The sequence below is a fragment of the Mirounga angustirostris genome, unplaced genomic scaffold, assembly GCF_029215605.1.
Source record: "Mirounga angustirostris isolate CCGP_5_RB_7025 unplaced genomic scaffold, mMirAng1.0.hap1 SCAF_9, whole genome shotgun sequence".
In the NCBI taxonomy this organism is placed as follows: Eukaryota; Metazoa; Chordata; class Mammalia; order Carnivora; family Phocidae; genus Mirounga; species Mirounga angustirostris.
This window is the reverse complement of record NW_026991717.1, coordinates 105,704,023-105,729,409: the sequence shown is the minus strand read 5'-3', so window position 1 is coordinate 105,729,409 and position 25,387 is coordinate 105,704,023. Positions and strand designations below refer to the sequence as shown.

The window sequence follows — 25,387 nt, the reverse complement described above, 5'->3', positions numbered from 1 at the left end:
TGTTAGAAGGCTGATGCAGCAATCCAGTTGGGTGCCCATTACAATCATCTGGGAAGCTTTAAAAATATGTACCGAGGCCTGAGTCTCAGGCAGAGATTCTGATTTTATTGGTTTGAGGTGGAGCCTGAACATTCTCATTTTTGAAGGCTCCCCAAGTGATTTAAAGAGCAGCATGGGTTGAGAAGTGTAATAATCCAGGCACAAAGGGATGAAGGCTAAGGTTCAGGTACTGGCAGGAGGTTGGGGACAGGATAAAAGCACATCTAGGAGACATTTCCAAGGAAGAACTGATGTGGTGACCGACTGGAGGTAAAGAGTGAAAAGATATATAGTCTGTTGGATTTCTGCATTCATTCAACAAATATTTATTAAGTCACTCCCAAGTACCAGGTACCATTCTAAGCTCTAAGGATTTAGTGATGAACAAGACAGACAAGTCCCAGTTCTTAACAAACTTGCAGTCCAGTGGTCACAGACAACAGGTGGGACTCCCAGGAACACACTGCGCAACAGGGCGGCCGGAAAGCACGACTCCACGCTGGGGGCTGCTCGTTTGCGGAAAGCGGTCAGGGAAGACCTCAGGGAAGACCTCTTTGGGCCAGTGACACTTGAGCTGACACTTGAATGAGGAGGAGCCAGGCTTGCAAAGGTCTTTGAAGAGAATGTTTGAACTAGGAAAAACAGTAAGCATGTGGGAACAAAGCTTGGTGTGTTCAAGGCACAGAAAGGCTGGCTGGCTGGAGAGGAGTGAAAGACAGCTACGAGACGAGGTCAGAACTAAGTCGGCATAGACCAAGCAGAGCCTTGTAGGCCATGACAGATTTCATTCTCAGGGACATGGAAGGCCCTTGGAGGAATTAAGCAGAGCAATTTACATTGTAAATGATCTGATTTACATTTTTAAACAACTACTTTGGCCGCAGTGTGAAAACGGACTGCAGGTGGCAGGAATGGAAGCAAGAAAACTAGCTGGAAGGACAGATTAGAACATGCTAAGTTTGGATAACTGTGAGGCATCCAAGCAGAAATATCCCAGGACAACTAGAAATGTGGGGAATAGGTGAGGATCTCGGTTGTACCTACTGACTTGGGAGACACTTCCAGAAGGACTGAAGAAATGCAGGTTAGATGACACTACAGGACAGTAACTTTACCCAAAGAGGAGATTAATAACAACATGGAAGAAAAGTCTCTAGTGGTGGGCTGCAGGGCTCTAGAGTTGGTCTTGTCTCACTGAACATCTTTATCTGTGAATGGGATAAAGAAATGGCAGGATCATGAAAAATATAAAAAAGCAGGGAATAATGATACATTGGAATCAAAACTCAAAAAAGATCTCAACTGCTGGAAGGATGAGCTAAAGTTAACAACACAAAGTTTAACACATATAGATAACAGGTGTGTGTGTATGAATACGTGTATGTATTATGTAATATATATTCCTTTATACTTAAAAAAATTAAAATCAAGTACAAGACCTACAAATCTGGCAGTTCACTGAAAAGAGACCTGGAGCTTTTACTGACCCCATACTTTACGAGGCTGAAGTGTATTGTCATTGTGAAAAAGCTGATGTAAGATCAGAGTATGGTGACATTATTACAAAACTACAAAAATTATTTTTCTGGGGAAGAATGCATCAGTAGTGAACATAAACTGCACTGATCAAGAATATTTCTAGAATACTACTTTCTGATCGGACTATTGAGTAGGTGGCTGAAGCAGAGAAGAGATATGTGATTTGAGGAATAAATAAAACCTGGTTAAGAGAAAACTTAAGTCTTTAAACACGAAGGTCTTCAAAGAATTCAGAGAATTAAAGAGACTTGTCCGAAACTAGACAAAAAAGAGGTAGAGCTGGGATTTAAACAAAGGTAAGTATTGACTCCAGAATGGTAAAAAGTCTACCGTTATGTAAATGTATGAAAATGTAGATTTTTTTTTTCCTTTGAGTTATGCAGTTTCACTTATTAAGTCCATCTGAAAAGGTTCAATCAGAAAATTCCAAGTTTTGAGGCACCTGGGTGGCTCAGTCGTTAAGCGTCTGCCTTTGGCTCAGGTCATGATCCCAGAGTCCTGGGATCGAGCCCCACATCGGGCTCCCTGCTCGGCGGGAAGCCTGCTTCTCCCGCTCCCACTCCCCCTGCTTGTGTTCTCTCTCTCGCTGTGTCTCTCTCTGTCAAATACATAAATAAAATCTTAAAAAAAAAAAAAAGAAAATTCCAAGTTTTATCCAAGAAATTCAGGTGTCTTATTTAACTTCACAACTTTAGGACTAGGTGCAACTCCTAGTACATATTGTGTGCTCAGTAAATATTTGCTCAGTGAATTAGCCAGTCCCTTTGCCTGTGTTGTGCATCGGTCCACTAACTGATATAAAACACATATACATTCAAACAAGAGAGAAACATTTTCCTGCAAGTCTTTTTTCCTTATCCCATTCCACATAACCATGTCTTTTAATCGCCTTTTTTTCCCCCTGGCAACTCCATTTCCCTCCCCGCCCCTTTCCTTTGTCCCACAGGCGAAGAAACCTCTCACTCCCACCTGGCCTCTTGGCCACCAGCCAAGATGAGTCTTCCTGCTTCTCATAATTGCTCATTTTGACTGACAGCTTCACAAACTAGGACAGTGGATCATGAGGACAGTAAAAACAGATCAGATTGTTTAGGAAGAGTGAGAAATAGAATTCTGACTACAACAAGGAAACCACATCCACAATATCTTTACTCATCCTTCACCAAAATTTTGTTTTCCTATTTTTCCCTCTTCATTATGAGAAGACTATAGGAGGATAATGGTAGAAAAATGAATAAATTGTGTTTAAATTAAAAAAAAAATTTCTCGGTACTATAAAAGGTTCTGAGACGTTCTAAGACCAAAAATTATGACACCTAAAATCTAGGCAGAGTTATTGGCAGGAAACAAGGTCTTTTTCAAGAGGGTTAAATTCTAACATAGCCGCAGAGTATTGTCAACATGCCAAGAAGAAAATCAGGTTAAAATTAATTGTTTGAGTCCTTTTGTTTCTCGCATCTATTCTCCATCTCTATATACCATACTGGCAAAGTCAGCACCAGAGACTCCACACCCAACTACCCACAGATTATCTAGTAACCTGATCCTGCAAATACACAGGATAAGAATGGAGAAGAAAAAAATCCCTTTACCTTAGAAAGAGATCTTTCAAATTCAGTAACATCTCATACAATGCTCACCATTTCGTTTATGCTCACAGAATCTTATTCTTAGGCTCCAAAATGAATCGTTTCAGGGTCAAATGGTTACAGCACTTCCACGAATGGGGGGGATACACATTTCAAATACAAAGTAGTACCAGTGCAAAGGTCACATGGAGAAAGAAATGAATCTTTCCCAACTGATCTCTGTTCACTTCAGAGATCACCCCCCAAATGAGGGTGGGAGAGAAAAAAGTTCTTAAAGGTGGATGTTTTGTATGTAGGCAAATATAGAACATGAGATTTTGCAAAGGTAAAAAAGTTTCTAGAAGCACATGAAGGCCAGTGATTAGCTCATAACCCATTTAAAGGCATGTGTAAAGTTTACCCGAAAATGGATGGTTTGCTTCTGCTTTTCCATTGGTGAATTTACCAGGTATTAAACTTACATTTAAAAGGTGTCATGGTAGAAGAAACAGAGGAGCAAACAAAGCCGGAGAGGTTGGGCTGATCTGGGAACTTGCTACCCATCAAATGCCAGTTAGGAATTGCCACAGTAGAGAATGGTACTTTCTAGACTGCAGCTCTATACCTAGCTTGTGCTGAATTTCAGGTTCTGCTTCTAGATTGAAAGGAAAAAAACACACACACACACAAAGATTTCCAGACCTGGGTGTTTAAAGGGCCCTTCACACAGTAAATCAACCTACTCCTGTCTTGTTTTCTCCTCAGCCAGACTGAAATAATACAGCACTAGCAGAGGTGTGAATTACCCCCATTCATCTTAATGGAGTGTTAACTTCAAAGGCTTGTTTTAACCATTTAAATGCTAAGCTCACGAGTAAACATTGTTAAAAAAAGGTACAATTTAAACATTCACCCTCAACATATGAAAGTAATTCATATTCTCAGCACTTGTCTTTTAATTTAGCAAACAAGTCTCCAAGTGTTAGAAAAGTATATATTTTGTGCTTTACTTAGTTTTATGTTAAATAGTTCTTACCTAATAAATTATGATCATTAAGCCCATAAAGCAAGGGCCTATATTTCCCAGGAAAAATGCAGCAGAGTACTTGAACAAGGTTTTTGGTAATCCCGGTGAAGGGGGCACTGCTCTTACCTGCCATTTTATTAGCTTCCTCCAAACTCTTGGGGAAGCTGTGACTCCAAACAGGCAATTAGATAAGGCAGAATATTAAAGTGAAATAATAATAATAATAAACTCTTCCACAAATATTTTTCTCTTGATATTAACTAAGTTTTGTGCAGGGTTTCAATAGGTTACTTGTCCCTTTGCCAAATTCTCATGATCCTATCCCATGAGCAGGTGACAAATATATTAACTGATGCCCAGCTGTCATCACACTTAACATTTGCCCCAGGGGGCATCCTTGCATCTGTTGCAGATTTAGGGTTATTTTGGTATTACTGGAATTAGATTTATGTAAGCAGCTGAACACCTATTTGTATTTGGATCTATAATTTCATAAACAGAAAAAGAGGGTACAAGAATTAGCTTATCAGACTGATGGGCTCTGGCTGACCTGAAGCCACATGGGAAGCCATGCCTGGCTGTGCCCCTGGGACCAGGCTAAGTGCCCATTTTCAGGAAGATATCAGTAGAAGAGTACAGCAGGGGCAGAACTGTGGGAAAACACTACAAAGAGTGCACATGGGGCCACTTCCCCTGAGAATGAATGCTAGAGAAAGAAATATATTAGCTGTGCAAGATGGAAGATGAGGAAATTCCACGTTCCTGATTGAAAGCAAATTTATTTTACTGGTCCAGATGAAGAGACAGGAAAAAGGGGATAACTATCTCATCTATTAAAAGAGCCTGTCTTGGTCTGCACCAATTTATACAAGGTCATTTAATCCTCTCAACAGAACCCTGTATAACTGGTATTAACTCCATTTAATACGTATGTGAAAGTGGAGGCTTAGAGAGGTTAAGTACTTTGCCTAAACTCACTGAGATTTGAATCTAAGTCTTTCTAACCCCCAAACTTGGACTTTTTCCATTATACTACACTTATCCCCAGTTGCCAAAGAAATATCTTAACTCAAAAGAGAAGCTCAGTTGTCAATTCTTCAGCCCATTTCCTAAGTGGGAAGCAAGGGGGCACCTGCAAAAGTGTGTATTTCCATACATGCAAATTGTACTTTGCATGCAATTCCCTACTTTACATGTGCACAAGGGTAGAATTACATTTTTACTGATACACCCTGGCTTTGGTAGGCTGCTAACAAGGTGTCCTTTACATAGAACACTCATGGGGAGGAGAGATCTAGCTTCTGGTTTCCTACCAGAAATAAGCCACATCAATGGTTAACAATGATTTCTAACCTCCACAGAAAATACGATATAAATCACTATTTGTCTCTGTTTGCCAAGTAGAAAGTCACATGTTGTAGTGACAAATGAGAAAGCTCAGAGAACTTCCAAATCCACAGCCAATCATCACAGCTCTATCTCATAATGAACAACAGGAAAATGACAAAAGTTTCTTAGAGAAGATTCAGAGGCAGGGCAAAATACCAAATGAAATAATCCCAGTTTTGTTATTGGTGATTAATGTTGACAACATTAACCCACAGCTAACATTCAATTTTGTATATAAGCTCAATACACTGATTTCTTAAAAAACAAACAAATGAAAGATTGACCCAGTATATTTAATAACATTAAAAACTTTTGCTCTGCCATAAACACTGTTGAGAGAATGAAAAGGCAAGCCACAGACTGGGAGAGTCTTTGCAAAACACATTATCTGATAAAGGACTGGTATCTAAAATACATAATGCATAAAACTCAACAATGAGAAAACAATCCAATTAAAAAAATGGATGAAAGATCTGAACCTTACCAAAGAAAATATACAGATGGCAAATAAGCCTATGAAAAGATGCTTAACATCATATGTCATTAGGGAAATGCAAATTGGAACAACAATGAGATACAACTATACACCCATTAGAATGGCAAAAATCCAAACCACTTACAAACCAAATGCGGGCGAGGATATGGAACAACAGGAACTCTCATTCATTGTTGTCAGGAATGTAATATATTACAGCCCGTTTGGAAGGCATTTTGGCAGTTTCTTATAAGACTAAATATATTCTTACCATATGACGCAGCAATTGTGCTCTTTGGTATTAACCCAAATAAGCTGAAACTTATATTCATGCAAAAACCTGCACACAAATGTTGACAGCAGCTTTATTCTTAACTCTGAAAGCAACCTAGAGGTCCTTCAACAGGTGAATGAAAAAATAAACTGGCACATCCATTACAATGGAGTATTATTCAATGATAATAAGAAATGAGCTATATGAAAATACATGGATGAAACTTAACTGCATTTTATTAAGTGAAAGCAGCCAGCCTCAAAGGTTAGATAATATATAATTCCAACTATATAACATTCTAGGAAAGGCTCACAGGGAAAGGCTCATAGTTTTTATGAAGGCAGTCAAGAGATCAGTGGTTGCCAATGCTTGCATCAATAGTGAACTCTAAGGTAAACTATTTACTTTAGTTAATAATACTGTATCAATATTGGCTCATCAAGTGTAACAAATGTACCACACTCACGCAAGATGTCAATAATATGGGAAACTATGGGTGTGCTGGCAGTGAGGGGATATAGAAGAATTCTGCATATTTTGTTCAATATTTCTGTAAACATTAAATCTACCTGAAAAAAACAAAATCTATTAATTTTTTTTTTTAAAGATTTTATTTATTTATTTGAGAGAGAGAGAATGAGAGATAGAGAGCACTAGAAGGAAGAGGGCAGAGGGAGAAGCAGACCCCCCTGCTGAGCAGGGAGCCCGATGCGGGACTCGATCCCGGGACTCCAGGATCATGACCTGAGCCGAAGGCAGTCACTTAACCAACTGAGCCACCCAGGCACCCCAAAATCTATTAATTTTTTAAAAATAAACCACAAAGATTGACCTAATGTATTGAAGAACATTTTGAATTTATTTTAATTAAAACTGTTATAAACCCACTTTCCCCTACCTACTCCCATTTTGTTCTGCTTTTCTGTTAATAATGTTTACAAAAATGTTTACCCATATAAAAAGGATTTATCCAAGGTGCCTTCCAGAATTACTCCTTTTTTTGCATATAGAGGTAAATTATTCTTCATAAGAAGTAGGAACATATTTCTTTCATTTATTAATCCAATTAAAAATGATTAGTGCTAAACTAAAATTCCCAACCAAAATTCCAAAGATGAGCAAAACAAAAGCCTGTGGAAATAAAACGATAAAGAACAATTAGAGTATTTTAAACCTCCACCTTCTCCAATAAAGTATGTTATAGTTCAAAATCCATTAACTTTCTTAATGTAGATAAAATAGTCAATTATAAAATGACAAGTTATTTCTTAAAACAGAATTCTTAAAAGAAATAAACAAAAGCTAACCTACCCCAAGCTTTTTCCATGAGAGAAAATCCTCTCTGCTAAGTTTAAGATAAAATAGTCCTGGGAATACAAAAATCAAACACGTTGATGTACTGGAACCTTTGAGCAGGAAAAAAAAAAAAAAAAGGGTATTGTCAGATTCAGATGTGAGGCTGGATGACAATTTTACCCATTTTGTTATATGGGATTTTTTGAAACAGAAAACTTACCAATTATACCAAATACATTCTTAATGTCAGGAACATATAATGCAAGTAAAACAATGATAATATTGACTGCTAGAGTGATCAAAGAATGGCGAATCCATGAGAATGGAAAGTTGGAGAAAAACATCATCATTAAAGCTTTCCTTGCCTGTATAACAGAAAAAGAAACAGATTTAAGCAAAGAAAAAGTGTCAAAACCAAAATACCTGCTTAGGGAAACACAGGTACAATACAGTAACCATGACATTCTTGCCCCCTACACCATTTAGATTTTTAAAATATAGCATAAACTATTATTAAAGTGTTTATGACTCATAAACTAAGAAATATACCTTTCTGTGTGAGCGTCATAAAAATTATTTTGCTTCAATTCTTGAAGAAACGTTCACATTCAATTTCTCTAGGTTGCATACTTTTCAAAATGACCAACAATAACACTGTGTGATGAGATCTCAATCATTTTCATTAAATTCACACACAGAAGAACAAAAGGTTAAAATAGAAAAAGAGGTCATGCTATGGGAAAGAAACATCATTTACTATTTTATTTTATATTATCTGTTTCATAGCATGTAAATATAAAAACTAATTCATGACACATCCCCCTTCATACACTGCCACCCCCCCATCCCCCGCGCCAAGGCACGCCTGGCAGAGCAGTTCACACAAGGAGTGGGCCAAAGATCTTGAAGGCCCAGTTCTTAGGGAGCTCACTGTTTAGGGGTTCAAGACATTCATGCAGAACCATTCATACCTAAAGCCTCTGTTTCCATTTTCTCAGAAATTCTTAAGATTCTTACATATGGCAACTAAATGCAGAATGAAGATCTGATCTGCCCCTTAATTATAATTCTAGAGCAAATAAAATATTTTGACTAGGATTAAATTAGAATGTCTATGTGAAAACAAATCTACAATAAACCAGAAGGAGCTTATTTTTGCTGACTTGACTTTTGCCTCTTCATGCACATTCTTTTGAAAACAGAATACAGAATTAAAGAGGGGGAAAAACCCAAAACTTTAGAAGAACCATAGTCTCTAAATTGGAAACAATGCTGTGGGAGAGCATAAATCTAAACTAAATCTCAAAAAGCACAAATTAGCTTAGTGGTTCACCGTTATTTCTGTGCTTTCATGGGGCCATATGCAAGTATGAGGTCTTTGATCAATTACTTGACAAATGAATAAGATATACAAGACTAGATGTGATTCAAACACTCTAGTCTGCAAAGCATTAGTGTTGCCATATTAGGGAGCTGCTACATTAAGCAACAAGCCCTTTAAGAATACTTACAGGGAAGTGGATTAGAGGGACTGTCAAAAGCACAGCAAATAGTATGCATAACTTCACAGTCATGATGACAACATCATGGGGCAAGTATGTGCTATAACCTTGCAGTAATTCTGACGCCACTTTGTCTGTCAATTAAAAAAATAATAATAAGGACCACATTATAAACTACTAAGATGTCAGTAACAGCAAAATTATTTTTCTTGCACAAATAGATCTTAACAAATTTTGGATTTTGGAACCTTTGAGCAGGAAGGCCTTTTCCCTATCCTATGAAACACAGAGACATTAGTTAAATATCTTCTTGAAAATTACAATCTTAAAATAAAAAGTATTTATATATAAAAGAAAATTACAATCTTTTCTTTTAAACCAGAAACCAGCACAGGCAGAACCTCTAAAATTATGACAATGAATATATACATATATAGTTATCTCTTTACAACTTTTCTATAATCTGAAGGTTTTGAACATTTATGTTTGTTTTGTAAGGTGCTTTCACATGTATTACTGAAAGTGTATCACATGTTTCCTTCCGATAACAATTAAGACAGGTAGCTAGGGTAAGAAATATTAACTGACTTGCCCAAGATCATACCACAAAAAGGGGAAGAGCTTCGCAGAGCTATACACCCCAATTTTTTTGGTGCCAAAGCCAACACCTTTTCCTCAATACCACAATGTTTTCTAGAATCTTACACTTCCGGGCATATTGCCTGCTTCATCAACATTTCATCTGTAGATTCCTCTTTCCTAAGAAAATGCAGTTGTAGGGAAACGCTTACTCGGCAAGCCAGTGTGGTAGTCAAGGGCAGAATGTGTACACACTGACCAGGCTTTGCTCCATGCTGTTCTTCCAGTTTCACAATATCTTCTGCACCCCCCGTCAGACAGGGGCATGAAGAGTGAGCGCTCTCAAGAGCACTCCATATCCTGCCTTGCAGGCAAAGATCAGTTTGTACTTAAAATGGAATGGTGCTTTTTAAATTTGAGAGTAATATGTATTGGAAAAGATGCTTTGGAGGAAATAAAAAAACAAGGATCTTAAAATATAAAGGAGCAATAAGATGCACACACCCATATAACAGAAAGTGGATAAACACAGATACACGCGTAAGTGGCAGTAGTCATTCTGAACAAAGAGCTACAGTGATTCTGAATAGGGAAAGGTAACTATGACTTTGGGATGAGCAAGCAGGAAATCCAGGGAGGCTTGGGGAGAGTCATCATGGTCTAGAGAATAGCAGGAAGGTAGAGGGCCCTGAATTCTGGGACTACACAGACTAATGTTCAAATTCCTCTACTTATTAGCACCTTAACTTCTCTGAGTCTCTCTGTTCTTACATCTGCAAAATGGGGACAGTAATATTTTGACCTGTGGATTACTGAGAGCATTAAATGAGTTAACGTATGTGTGGGGAAAGAGATTTTCTGTCAGAGCAAGAAGAGCACAGGCAGAAGCCCAAATGTAGCAATGAGAATATGCATCTAAGAAAATGAGTACCCAGTGGTACTACAGTGGCTGGAAGAGGATGTGCTAGAGAGCAAAGACAGTAGTGGGTGATATGGCCAGAAAATGCATTTACGACCCAGGAGCAGGGCTCTTCACAGGTAAACCCTATGAAGTGGGCCACAGAGACGCAATGACTTATGAAGATTAATGTATTATGATCTGAACTAAGCACGAAGAAAAAGATACCCAAAACAGAAATAACAGGAGGTTACTGTCATAATCACTGAGAGGTAATGAGAAACTGAACTAGACCAGTGATAATGGAAATGGGAGAGAAACTAATTGTCTAACATATGAAAGAACTACTTTACACGATGTGAGACTAGTGGACTAAAGTAAGAGATTAAGAAGAGCCAGGAAAGCTGGGTATTATTTCCAAACCTGAGATATTTGTAAGCCTTTGAAAAAATATGGCAAACTCTTTTATTTCCACTTTCTGAGTCATGAAAGTGAGCTATTAACACTTAGTGCTTAACAATTTTGTACTTTTAAAATAGTCTGGTTATGATGTAACATTTGGGCATAGGCCTGGCTCCCCAGAGGAACACTTTTTCTCCCTCACCTTATGACACTTTAACATCTATAAAGAGCCAGTACTATTAATCCAGGTACATACTTATAGGTCCCTGTAATCTGACAAAATTTAGATATTAACTAAGCTTTGGGAGCACTGGATAAAAGGATCCCAAGCAGCTCCAGAAGCCTGAAGAACTAGATTTATTATAAATTCAAAATATCTGTTACATATCCGCTTTCTACTTTCCCAGGATGAAAACACTTCATCTGAGACAGTCAATTCTGTGTTCTTAGCTGAGCCTTAACATATGTAAGGGATAGAGTACAACACACTTCTCTGAATTCAGACAAATCTCTATAAATCTCAGTAAGGATATGACAGTGATCTCTGCAAGTTATATATACTATTACATCAGCCATATGAAGTTTATACAGATTACCATAGAGTAGCAGAAAGATCACTGGATTAGGATTCAGGAGACATGCCACTAAATGTGTGACATGTCACGTCACTTCTCTGGGCTTCAGCTACTCATTTACAAAATGAGTTGAAGGCCTTAACTTATGACTAGCCCTTGTGATAATTGCTCAATCAACAATTTTTTTCCATAAGACTGAGAGCTACTGTTATCTCAATAGAAATATATCATAAAAGATGTTCCTTAATTATAATTAACAACCCCCCACAAGCTAATGTAAACAGCAAAATCAATACCTGAATTCTCTTTTATCTTTGGAGAAGGAATTACTTTTATATCATTCTTCTTATCTATCACCCACCTATGATGAGATTTTTCTTAGATGTGTACTTCTCCATTAGAGAAAATGTGGATACTCTGAAGAATTTGCAGTGGATTAAGTCAGAGACAACATTAACAGCTTTACCTGATAACAAGGACAATCCCTGTGTAGGAAATACTTCACTTACATAATGAAAATGTTTAGCCTCTGTGTTCACGTAACAACAGATAGATAGGTATATAGGTAGGTAGGTAGGTAGGTGAAGACACATAGATATGCTTGGAGCTTAAGTGAGCCAGGTTTTTCCAAAAGCTCACTAACAAAAACTTGGGATGAAGGAAATCTCGGTTCTATTGCATAATTCCTGAGGAGGCAACATGATAACAAAAACACTCACTCTGGAGAAAAGTCAGAACTGGATTCAAAGCCCAGCTTGTTATTCATTAGCTGCAGGTATCTGGCTGGCTGAACCGCTCACCCTATGTGAACCTATACCTTGTAGAGTTGTAAGGATTAAATTAAGCAATGTATATAAAATACTGGGCATTTACATAGTAAATGTTAGCTCAATAAATGTATTAGTATCCGTCCTTCCTCCACTTTCCTTTCAATCTGAGCTTTCTTAAAATTTAGTACTGCATCTCACAGTAATTTACGTAACTATTCCTCAGCAATCCTGGAGATTGGCAGGCCATCTGTGGCTTCTTCCAGACAGCTATTTATCCATAAGGTGGAGGAAGAGGTCTATTTTTTGGATTTTTTCTCAAAGTTGAAGATCACTAAATAGAAGAGTATTTGTGCCAGGTGACAATTTTACTTTAGAAAAATATACAGCTATTCTGTTATACTAAGTTTTTGCTGAATCCCAACAGAGAACCTGCTACAGTATCTTACTGATCTAGAAAAGTCTTATTGAGCTCAAGTCTGTACAAAAATTTACAAACCCAACAACCAAAACTAGAGTTTATGTAGTTCAAGAATCCTGCTTCATCAGCAATGATCAAAAAAGCTTAACCATCTGCCTTAATTTTCTTTGTAGTGTATCCAGCAGGGTACCATAGTCATGTTGGAAATAATGCTTTTCCTGATGGTGTACACAGAGCTCTACTATACTACTCTTATCCTACATCAGTATTAAAATGCAAGAGCAGATTTAGATTAATGAATGGCCTTTATTACTGTTAAAATAGCACAGAGATAATAAGAAAAGGACTATATGGCAATTATAATTTTCTCATACTCTGAAAACTCCAAGATCATACTCATAACATAGTACTATAGAGTTACCATATTTAACTTAAATTCCATTAAAGATAGTGAGAAGTAAAGGGCTGAAAAACTGAACACCTGAAATTATAAAATAACTACAACGCTAATGATAATAATAATAGTAACCATCAGTAGTAGCTCTCCTTTGTGGAAGACTGCTATGTGCCAGAGACTGTAACAGGCATGTTACACATACCTCATTTCCTTCTCAATACAACTCCACAAAATTACCCGTCACAGATTAGGAGACGAAGAGATTACAAAGGTGAGCCTCCTGTTCAAGGTCATAGAGCAGAGTAGTTATCTGTACCACATTGGATTTCAAAATCCATACTCTTTCCACTGGGATTAGGAAAGGGAGCTGGTTTAGTAAAGGCAGCTGTGCAAGTAAATGTTGTCCAAAAACTTGTCAGACTTGGAAAAACTCTGGGAGAGAAGCAAAGTGCCACTGAAGTAATCATGGCCATCTAAGACCTGCAGCATGCGCACAAGGCTATCAACCATGAAATAAATCAGTCATAACAGCTAAGTATCACCAGAGTAGTAACTGCCATTTACTTGGAGAGTTGTTATAAAAGCGCTCAGAAGCTGAAAAATGTAATCAAGAATTGACAAGTTGAGTGCAATTTGTTACAATGGCTTTGTCTGCAAATTAAATATGTTTGCAAATTAAAGAGACTACGATTTTTTTTCTTATTCTAGACTTTTAAGTTTCAGTTTTTCTTGAGGTTCTTTTCAGAACAGAAAAAAACATACCAAGCAGGCAATTTTTCAAAAATAAAAAAAAAATTACTGTTATTTTAAGAATTTAAAACAATCCTTTGGGGCGCCTGGGTGGCTCAGTTGGTTAAGCAACTGCCTTCGGCTCAGGTCATGATCCTGGAGTCCCTGGATCGAGTCCCGCATCGGGCTCCCTGCTCGGCAGGGAGCCTGCTTCTCCCTCTGACCCTCCCCCCTCTCATGTGCTCTCTCTCTCTCATTCTCTCTGTCTCAAAAAAAAAAAAAAAAAATCTTTAAAACAATCCTTTACAAAATTTATGGGAAAAGATCATGGTGCATCATAGAACACACATTGCCAAATTGTGTGAATTAAGTCTGAAGGCAAAGATCTCTGATATCTAAGCGTACAATTATAACCAAGTGTAAACCCTTTCCTTTCGTAACTTGTTCTTTTGCAATTAAGATGATTGATTCTCCCAACCTCCCAAACTGAACTAGAGTCTAACATATTGAATTCTCAATTAAAAAATAAAATCATTGGGCGCCTGGGTGGCTCAGTCGGTTAAGTGACTGCCTTCGGCTCCCTGCTCAGCAGGGGGTCTGCTTCTCCCTCTGACCCTCTTCCCTCTCGTGCTCTCTGTCTCTCATTCTCTCTCTAATAAATAAATAAAATCTTTAAAAAAAATAAAAATAAAATAAAATCATTATTGCACATTTTTTTCTTGTGGAAAGACAGCAATGTCCCTGAGCTTTATTTAGGTGTTTAAGAAAATTTTCATACGAAGTTATTAATCTTGAACTTGATCCACATTTATTAAAAGAAAGAAAATCAATTTTTGAAGATCCATAAAGTTACTACAGTACTGCACTGAATTCCAGCAGCCTAAACAAATTAACTTACTAATGAAAGGCAGAAACAAAGTCTATCTTCAGGTGTGAGATCAACTATAGAATAATTTCTTTTGTCACTGGTAGTTAAATAATATACTTACCATAAAAAGTGAGGTACCCAAAGAGTGCAGATATAAAATAAATGAGAAAACTTAAAGCAATTGCTGTGTGGGTTACATTTTGCATTCTTTTCTTTGAAGGACTAAAAGACAAAAATGGCAAAAGTAGAAACTATGATCTGAATGATATATATCTAAAGAAACAAATATCTCCCAAGCTAGCCAAGAGGATTCCTTAATTGTTCAAGACCTACTTTATTAATAACTATATATTAGAATTTCTGATTTGAAATTACTGCACAAAGATTATGCTTCCAGGAAACATTCTCAAGTTGGACAGAACTAACTCTCAGTTGTTTTATTTTATTTTTTTTCGTGTCTGTAGATATTTATTTTTTCAACTTCAGGGTATTTATTAAAAATATTAACAGGGATCACATTAAATTTGTATATTAACTTGGAGAGAATTTACATCTTTACCATACTGAATTTTTTTTTTTTTTTATGTTCAGTAAGCCAGCATATCAGTTGTTTTGTTTTAAACTAACACTTAGGGGCACCTGGCTGGCTCAGTCGGTAGAAGAGCATGTTTTGGGGTTGTGAGTTCAAGCCCCACACTGGGTGTAGAGCTTACTTAAAAATAAAATCTTTAAAATAAATAAATAAACTAACACTTAGTTTCCCAGTGATGGGAAAGAAGGATTCATAAAGGAGAATGTCATTCAATTTGAAAGTCTAAGTAAAAAGAAATACTTAATACACTTAAAATATTTCAGGATTCTATGGTACCTTTGAAGTTCACAGTATATTGGCAATACTGAGGTATGGCAGAGAAATGAAAAAGCCATGGTAGGTATGGCATAAACACTCTGGAAAAGAATTTAAAAAGATGAAATTATTAAATGCTATCCTGTTGAAACCACTACTCCATTTGACAATAAACTCAGTTCTTAAAAAAAAAATCAATTTGGTTAAATTTATTTCATCTTTCACGAATCATCTCTTTATAAAATAAGGGTGTTTTGTTTGTTTGTAAAGAGATGCATGAGTATGGTCACCAACGAATGTTTTACTTGATAGTTGGACTGCCTGTGCTAGCCAGAATATTTCTTGGCTGGCTTCTATACCATGTTGGGAGTACCATCAACTGAATCTAAGGGAATACTGAAAATACTAATCACATCTTACCATCTTTAACTAGGATCTGTTTCTTCTTTTTTTTTAAAATATTTTATTTATTTATTTGACGGAGAGAGGGAGCACAAGCAGGGGGAGTGGGGGAGGGAGAAGCAGCCTTCCCGCGGAGCAGGGAGCCTGATGTGGGGCTCGATCCCAGGACCCTGGGATCATGACCTGAGCCGAAGGCAGACGCTTAACGACTGAGCCACCCAAGTGCCTCAACTAGATCTGTTTCAATGGGAATGAATATGATATATTCCCGACTAACAAATTCTTAAAGATCCATTGGAATACAGAAACATAAGTGTTTTTTTTATTAGAATACTTAAGAGCCAGAGGAAGTTATAAAGCGAACAAAGTCATCATCTAAGTGAAAATACTGTCTTTATAAAATGGGTGGTGATGATTTACTTTCTCTTTTCTACTATAAAAAGATTACCCTCGGAGAGCCTGGCTGGCTCAGTTGTTAAGCGTCTGCCTTCGGCTCAGGTCATGATCCCGGGGTCCTGGGATCAAGCCCCGCACTGGGCTCCCTGCTCGACGGAGAGCCTGCTTCTCCCTCTCCCACTCCCTCTGCTTGTGTTCCCTCTCTCGCTGTCTCTCTGTCAAATAAACAAACACTTAAAAAAAAAAAAAAGATTACCCTCTAATTAACAGCTTTAGGCTTTTCAACAAAAATTCCAGATGACTGAAGGAAGACCTATCTTGGGATATAATGCCTCCTAAAATATCTGAAGGGAGCTGCAAAGGAAAGCGGTAGCATTTCCTGAAGCTGGATTAGGGGAATGAGAGTTTAATTCACAAATTCTCTTTCATATATTGCTCAATTTCCTGGCTTGTCAATTACTCCACCTAGATAGATCTTTAAGGCAGACAGCCTTTACCATGTAAAGGATGTGGTAATCTCCCTTGTGGAGTCAGAGAGACATTTCTCATTGAAAAACTGGGGATAAAAAGGAAAATTCTGCATGGAGGACTTAGCACACTAACATGCTACACTAATAGAGTTGTACAAGAGTGGAGGAGATTCTAGTATCTGGGACTTGGATTTCAACAGAATCAAAAAATGTAGATGAAGAAACTTGCGGCAACAGGGAAGACTGTGGGCTCTTCTAGAATGGTAGAGTAGAAATCATCCATATCACAGTTCCTGTCTCCTCTGCCAATACTCAGGGGCTCTTAACAGACATTTCCAGTATCCTGGTTCTCAGAGATGGCAAGGAGACTTGGTCTTCTAGTCTCCACTCCAAGCGTCATAAATTTCAACTTTGGAATGTCAGCCAGAATATATATTGGCAGCACTCAATTGCTGGTCCAATGATGAAGCTGTTTAGCTACAGACCGAGGTTCTACTCACAGGGGAGGAGTTTTTGATATAATTGGCTATTTAGCTTTACAAGTCCAGAGGGCAACAGGAAGTCTGTATCCACAGAGGACCTTATTGGCCAGACCAGACATTTGGTAAATCTGTTCTTTTGGGCAGTGGCCCATTTAAAACAGGCTCCATTTAAAAGTATGCCAAAAAAAAAAAAAAAAAAAGGTGGCTGTTTCATAATGGGCCACCCTGTGTTAAATAATATTATTCTTCTGGTAGGCAACCCTATACTTAGCATTTTCATGAAAATTAATTAGTTACAGGTACAAAGACCTAAGAGACCCTGTTACACAAATCTCTTAAAACTTGAAATGTGAAAAATCAACCAAAAGTATCTGTTAATAACTTACACACCTCTTTGGAGAAATGAAAGAGCTTTGGTTTACAATCATCTGTAGCATTTGAAATCTGTTTAAGAGGATTGAGGGGAAAAAGAGAAACCAACAGTCATTAAAAATCAGAATACATCAACAAAAATGATGTATTTATTATTAGTAGGCTTTCAAATAAAAATATTTCAAAACAAAGTTCCAAATTGCAATATAGCCATTACTTTTTCATTAATTAGGGAAAAAAATCATTATTAGTCTGATTTTTTCTTTTTAGCTTAAAATAAAAAGAAACAAAATATAAACTATTACCTGGAAGTATTGCCCTACATAATTTAATGGCAGAGGACAAGGAATGGACCATTTTTTAATCATCACCTGTAAAAATAAATAGAATCCACACTCAAGATTATTTCTTATAAAATTCATGACAAGGCATTGATTTCAAACAGGTCAGCATTATTTCAATTAAACTAATACCATACCAAATAATAGCTAATAGAAGATTCTTTGCTCATATTATCTTTTTCCAGTTAGAATGGGTCATCCTTTAACATGGATACCTATCGTGAGGGGAGAGGGGATGCTGTATATCTATTTAGTGGGGTTCTCCCCCATTAAAGACAGAGAGTATTCTCATGTCAACTGTCAACTTTCCAAACCCGAAAAGCACCAAGGCATTAAAAAAAAAAAAAAGTACAACTCTAAATGGGAACCTGATGTTTTTAGTGACAATGGTATAAAACTATGGCTATTTGTGGACCTGGCATCAGTAGCAGATCGAGAAATATTAATAGTAGTTTGGGAGATGGCCACAGGCAGAAGTAAGTAAAGAACTTATGCAAAGCAGGAGTTCTGATGGAGAAGTACTGTCCTGCTGGCTTTTTTCAGACTTGCATTAGTTTTAGTAAATGTATATAAAGCGGGCTAAGAAAAGAGCACATAGCTAGCGAGCTCTAGCTGGTAAAAAGAAATTTTTAAAAAATTAAAAGAAATCCAGAGGGATGTTATTTCCCTGAAATAATCAATGCAAATATCTCGGGATTTTACTCTGGATTGTGGCCATCCTTCTCCTAGACCTACAGCTGCGGTCGTGTGGACATTACCATGTTGCAGTAGTTTTGGGGCACATAATTATTCTGTAAATATTTGCTCCAGGCTGGAACCCAGCATACACAGGGGCAAGGGAGAATAAAGGAGGCATTTGTCCTTAGCAGGAGACCAATAAGGAAATACTAGTCCTATTCCTATTTGGTATTTATCTAGTTTTGGATTTTAACTAATTCAAAACAAAATTTTATATACTGATAAAACAAATCTAAGGAAAACATACACTTTTAGAATTAAGTTAATGAGTGTTAGAACTAAAGAATTACTCTTAATTAAAACCCTCATCAAGGAAAAAGAAAAAGAAATAAAAGGGTAAACTGAGCAAGTTGCTTGGACATTGGACATTTATTTCAATATGAAATAAAACTAAATGGTCAACTTACCAAGAGGAAAAAAAATTAAAAGCAATGATTTCACATCTGTTTTCTGATATGTTTTCAAAAAAAGGATGAGGATGGGGCAGGGCAGAAGCTAGAGCAGCACGGTTGTCACTGGTCTCTCTCCTGGCCCGACTCCAAATGCAGGTTGCACATCTCCCCCTTCCTAACAGTGGTGGGGTGGCGGCAGCAACCATATACTGAGCACTTGGGTACCAAGTACTTTGACAAGGTTGGAATGTGAGCTAGCTCATTTATTTTATCAGCTATTCTTACTTGGCTTGGAAATCAAAATATTTCAAAACAATGCTCCAAAATACAATATAATGATTCTTTCATTCATTTTCAATGAATTCCTAGTTAATGAAAAAGTCATTAGCAGTTTGGTTTTATATTAATATAAAGTTCAGTTACTATAGCTAATTTCCCTGCAGAGACCAATCCTAAGCCTAAGCCTGCCCAGTAGGATGGTGAGATGTGCTGTTCTATAACGCAGAGTACAGCATGGGAATAGTAAGATACCCAACAACGAAGCGTTAACAGGGAGTCCTTGCTTCCGTTGAAGACAGAACATGGTAAGAAGACAACTCCAGGGGTTAGAAAGACAAAGGGAAAAACAATTCACTTGTGTAAAAGGCCCTTCCTTCTCTCTGTCCTAACTTCTTCCCATCTTTCAAGGCTCAGGTCAAGTTTAATTTCCTTCTCTCCTGTCAACTGCTGTGATTCTTATTCTGAAGCAAATAAATCAATGCTTAATTAGGTACTGTCTATATTGTTGTCTATTTTTTTCCAATTAATTTTTCTCATCTCCCCTATGAGATTGCCAGATCCTTATGAGCAGTGTCCACAAATCTATCTGAAGCACCAATCATGCCTCACTCAGTGCTCAGAACAAGCAAAGCTTCTGACTACAAACCATCCAAACTGTTTCCTACTTTGATTACTGGCTTACTAAAATATTACTTAAGATACTAATCTGCATTCAAGACAGAACTTTTGGAAAGAATGGCAATCCATTAGTTTTCTGAAACGGACCAAAAAAGGTAAATCTATCTGGTTACTGTCATTCTTGACCCACTATTAAAATAAAATGAATTTTAAAAATTTTAGATATTTCAGAGGGGGGCAAAATTTTATGTTAAAATTTTTAGGCAAAATAAGGATCTGGGGCAACAGATAAGACTGTAAGTTTTGGGGTGCCTGGGTGGCTCAGTTGGTTGAGCTTCAGACTCTTGCTCTCAGGGTCGTGAGTTCGAGCCCCATGTTGGGCTCCAAGCTAGGCCTGGAGCCTACTAAAAAAATAAATAAAATTTAAAAAAAAGACTAAGTTTTGCTTTCCATCTGGTGGCAGCTCAAAGGTCAGCCACGATGGGCACTTACAAGTCCATCCAGGAGCTATGGAGGAACAAGCAGTCCCATGTAATGCACTTTCTTCTCGGCGTGTGCTGCTGGCAGTACCCACGCTGTGTGTGCTCCACAGGGCTCCCCCAGGCCCCCAAAGCAGGCGGATAAAGCGTGCAGACTGGGGTACAAGGCCAAGCAAGGTTATGTCATATATCAGATTCACTGTAGTGGCCCCAAATGCTGTTCCTAACGGTGAGACCTCGAGCCAGCCTGTCCATCACGGTGCTAACCAGCTAAGGTTTGCCAGAAGCCTTCAGTGGGTTGCAGAGGAGTGAGCTGGATGCCACTGTTGGGCTCTGAGAGTCCTGAATTCTTACTGGGTTGGCAAAGATTCCAGGTACAAATTCTTTGAGGTTATCCTCATTGATCCATCCCATAAAGCTATGAGAAGAAATCCTGACAGCCGGTGGATCGCCAAACTGGTCCACAAGCACCGGGCGATGCCAGGGCTGACATCTGCCGGCCGCACAAGCCGCGACAAAGGCTTCCAGGTTCCAGCAGACTATGAGCGGTTCTTGCTGTGCAGCACGGAGAAGACACGATACTCTCCAGCTCCACTGTGTAAGTAATGTTTGTAAAATCCTTACCTAATAAACAGTTGAGCTCAGGCATGGTTGCTCAAAAGTGTTCTTTGTCTGTTAAAATGAGTTGTCTGCAGATTGTTCCATGAATGTGTTGTCAAACTATGAAGTGATGGTGTGTCTTGTTTCTAATAAGATAAACACTTTTGTCTTTGCTTTACGTCATCAGGGAGTTTATATGCCAGTGTTTAAAATGCTGTTTGGTATAATAGGTGTAAAATAAATTCTGTAAAAGTGGAATGCAGAAGCTAGCCATCTCATCTGTGGGTGCATATAATGAAACCTACAGCTTCACTGGGGTGATGTAATGCTCTGCTGGTTTACTCCCAAATGGTTGTTTTTAGGGGTTTGGTAAGAACAAACTTTTTAAATTGGATTTTGCTTGGCAATGTGAAGAACATTCAAATCCCTTATCATAATCATATGCAGAATAATAAAGTTAATTAACTAGGGTCCTCATTTTTAGGTTTAATCCAATATTCCACTTAAGTAACTGCTGCTTTTGAAAGAATAGTTCAAAAGAATGCCACCATTTTTAGAAGAATTGAATAAACCCATTGTAAGAGGGTTCTCTTACAAATGAAAATAAATCCTGCTTAACCTAAGCAAAATTGCCTTGATCTCCACAGTACCACTGAGGTTCACATAAAACATGGAGGCTTCTGATTCTATCCCATGACTCCATGGGATCTGTAGAATACCGAATTCCATACAAAGCAGTCAGTATAGTATTTACACCAGTGTATATTAAAACTGTAGAAACTGAACATTAGGTAAATGAGAAGATTTTACCTTAAGACTTGTAAGCTAGTAACCAATGCTAGGATTGGGAAACTGGTAGCCATCAGATAACCTTTTACATGTGAGGATAAAAAATTAAAGTCAGCTGTGATCAGAATTTAAAAAAAAACCTGTAAGTTTCGATTTACATTATTTGGAGAGTGTAATTTAAGAAAGTAATAGATTTCTGGACTGATTTTTTAAAAAATTTTTATATTAAGAATTTTTTTTAAATGTAATATAGATATTATATAGATTTATAAATACATATTGACAAAATAGTAAATGGAGCGAGCCATTGATACAATTCCAAAAAGTCTGGGTTGATATATACATGTTTCCTTTCCCTAACCATTATGTATTTCAAAACCTAATTATTTAGAAAGTCTAAAATAAAAGTCACAATTAAAAGGAACATTTTTTAAAAAGTCTTCATTGTCCCATTGTAGATCAAATTTAAACTGTGCTCACAGGTAAAAATCTGAGCAGATGGTTTGTAAAGCATTACAATAAGTACAGAATAAGGGCATTATGTCCATATGACTGCTACAGTAAGAAATCTGCATCAAATTTAAGAGTATCTGCCATGACAGAAATGAATATTGTGAAAACTACAAAAGACATATCGTATCAATATATTTCACATGCTTCAAACTACTGGCTATAAAAACCAAATTATTCTTACCTATGCAATGCTTGGATTGCCAATTATCTGTGAGGAAAAAATTCAGTGTTATCTAGACTGATTCTCTTTCACATCCATATGTTCATTTGCATACAAAGGTCATTCCTAGCCAAAAAGATGCTTCTCACAGTTTATGAAACTGGACTACTTTCTAACACCATATAGAAAAATAAATTCAAAATGGATTAAAGATGCTTAATTAGGATTAAACGTGAGACCTAAAACCATAAAATTCCTAGAAAAGAACACAGGCAGTAATTTCTCTGACATCAGCCATGGCAACATTTTTCTAGACATGTCTCCTGAGGCAAGAGAAATGAAAGCAAAAATAAACTATTTGGACTACATTAAAATAAAAAGCTTTTGCACAGTGAAGGAAACCACCAGAAAAACAAAAAGAAAACCTACTGAATGGGAGAAGATATAGGGGATATCCAAAATACATAAAGAACATATACAACCCAATGTCAAAAAAACAATCCAATTAAAAAATGGACAGAGGGGTTAAAGAGACATTTTTCCAAAGAGGACATACAGATGGCCAACGGACACATGAAAAGATGTTCAGCATCACTAATTATCAGGGAAATGCAAATCAAAACCACAATGAGATATTACCTTACACCTATCAGAATGACTAAAATCAGAAAGACAAAAAATAACAGGTGCCGGTGAAGATGTAGGAAAAAAGAACCCTCAGGCACTGTTGAAAGGAATGTAAATGGTACAGTCACTGTAGAAAATAGTATGGAGGTACCCCAAAATATTTAAAATAGAAATACCATATGATTCAATATTCCACTACAGGGTATTTACCCAAAGAAAACAAAAACACTAATTCAAAAAGATATATGCATCTTTATGTTTATTAAAGTACTATTTACAATAGCCAAGAAATGGGAGTAACCTAAATACCCATCAACAGACAAATAGATAAGGAAAATGGATGTGTGTGTGTGTGTGTACACAATGGAATATCACACAGCCACAAAGAAGGATGAGATAGTGCCATTTGCAACAATACAGACAGACCTAGAGGGTATTTTGCTAAGTGAAATAAGTCAGACTGAAAAAGACAAATACCATATGATTTCACTCATATGTGGAATCTAAAAAAACAGATGAATTTAAAAAAGCAGAATCAGACCTATAAAAACAGAACAAACTGGGGGCGCCTGGGTGGCTCAGTCATTAAGCGTCTGCCTTCGGCTCAGGTCATGATCCCAGGGTCCTGGGATCGAGCCCTGCATCGGGCTCCCTGCTCGGCGGGAAGCCTGCTTCTCCCTCTCCCACTCCCCCTGCTTGTGTTCCCTCTCTCGCTGTCTCTCTGTCAAATAAATAAATAAAATCTTAAAAAAAACAAAACAAAAACAGAACAAACTGATGGTGCCCAGAAGAGAGGAGGGAAGGGGGTTGGGCAAAATGGATAAAGGGGACTGGGAGAAACAGACTCCCAGTTATGGAATGAATAAGTCACAGAAATAAAAGGTCCAGCATAAGGAATATATAGTCAGTGATACTGAAATAGCATTGTATGGTGACAAATGCCAGCTACCGTTACGGTGAGCAAGGCATAATGTACAAACTTATCACATCACTATGTTGTACACCTGCAGCTCATGTAACACTGTGTCAACTACTCAAAAAATAAAGTACCACTGCAAAAAAAATCCATTTATGGTAAGAATAACTGTTGTCTCCCTTTTCCATGTGGAGCCTAAAACGTGTATGTTCATGGATGTTACCTAAACTCCTTATGGTAATCATTTTGCTATATATGTAAGTCAAGTCTTTATGCTGTACACCTTAAGCTTATACAGTGCTGTATGTCAATCATATCTAAATTAATTGAAGGGGGGAAAAAGCATATGTTTGATTCATTTACTTCTAAGATAGAAGTCAGATAATTTGAGGTGGGGAGGGCAATCATTTTTAATGGTGATAAGTTCAACAAATGATTAAATGTAAACACTGTTAAGTATTTTAGTTTTAAGAGCATCCATTTAAGTATTTTTGTACACTAAAACCAGGGTGACTTCCACTTCATTTAAATAATCTAAAGTTGCTTTATCTTTGCATCCCAGAAGAGAGTTCAACCTAAATTAAATGCATCCTAGATTGTTGTGACAGCTTGAAAATCTGGCTCTATAATATGGTTTAACTACTGGTGTGTTGTGTTGCTCCTTTGGGTAGCATTTTCTTTCACTAATTTTTCAACAACAAGGAAGAGCTGAAAAACATACACACCCAGTATTATACAGAAATAAACTGATACACACACCTACACAAAGAATTAAACTTCATCTAAGGTTTTAACAGAATCAGTGTGCTCTCCTTTCTAGTTAACCAAAAGAGATACTGCATTTGGAAGGATGCTCTAGCTAAGCCTCTTCAAAATAGATACAATAAAGGAAATAATTTTGTGGAATAAAAGTGCTTTTAATAACATACTGAAATAAAACTCTGACAGAAAACAGAGTTAAAAGAAAAAAAGAAGACATTAACACAATAAGTTCAATTTCAGTGAGGAGATAAGCAATATGCTATATTTTAAACTTACCACAAGAGCAAAGAACACCATAAAGAAAAATGATAAACTACTTGTGTAGCCAAGAAAGCCTGTAAAATAACAGTAAAATAAAAAGCAATTTATAAGGAAAGTGATCCTAACATACAGCTAAAGCTATACATCTTGGGCATGTTTTCCATTACAGTGCTTGGTATCTGGGGCTTAGGGCTGAGA

The 25,387-nt window shown here is 37.2% G+C and overlaps 1 protein-coding gene and 1 pseudogene across 5 annotated transcripts in view; one reads left to right on the top strand and one right to left on the bottom strand.

Moving 5' to 3' along the window:
• Positions 1-6,655: 6,655 nt before the first annotated feature.
• SLC38A6 (solute carrier family 38 member 6) overlaps positions 6,656-25,387 on the bottom strand; it is a 62,599-nt gene continuing 43,867 nt past the window's right edge. For all 5 annotated transcript variants that reach the window (XM_045900989.3, XM_045900987.3, XM_064571139.1 and 2 more), the window contains 9 exons: positions 25,205-25,263; positions 18,020-18,085; positions 17,733-17,786; positions 15,614-15,693; positions 14,867-14,967; positions 9,119-9,243; positions 7,828-7,972; positions 7,623-7,717; positions 6,656-7,442 (listed from right to left, as the gene is read on the bottom strand). In XM_045900989.3, coding sequence (XP_045756945.1) covers positions 7,362-7,442; positions 7,623-7,717; positions 7,828-7,972; positions 9,119-9,243; positions 14,867-14,967; positions 15,614-15,693; positions 17,733-17,786; positions 18,020-18,085; positions 25,205-25,263 — 806 coding nt within the window. In that variant the 3' untranslated portion in view covers positions 6,656-7,361. The remainder of the gene's footprint in view (positions 7,443-7,622; positions 7,718-7,827; positions 7,973-9,118; positions 9,244-14,866; positions 14,968-15,613; positions 15,694-17,732; positions 17,787-18,019; positions 18,086-25,204; positions 25,264-25,387) is intronic.
• Positions 20,563-21,189, top strand: LOC135361501 (large ribosomal subunit protein eL15-like; annotated as a pseudogene).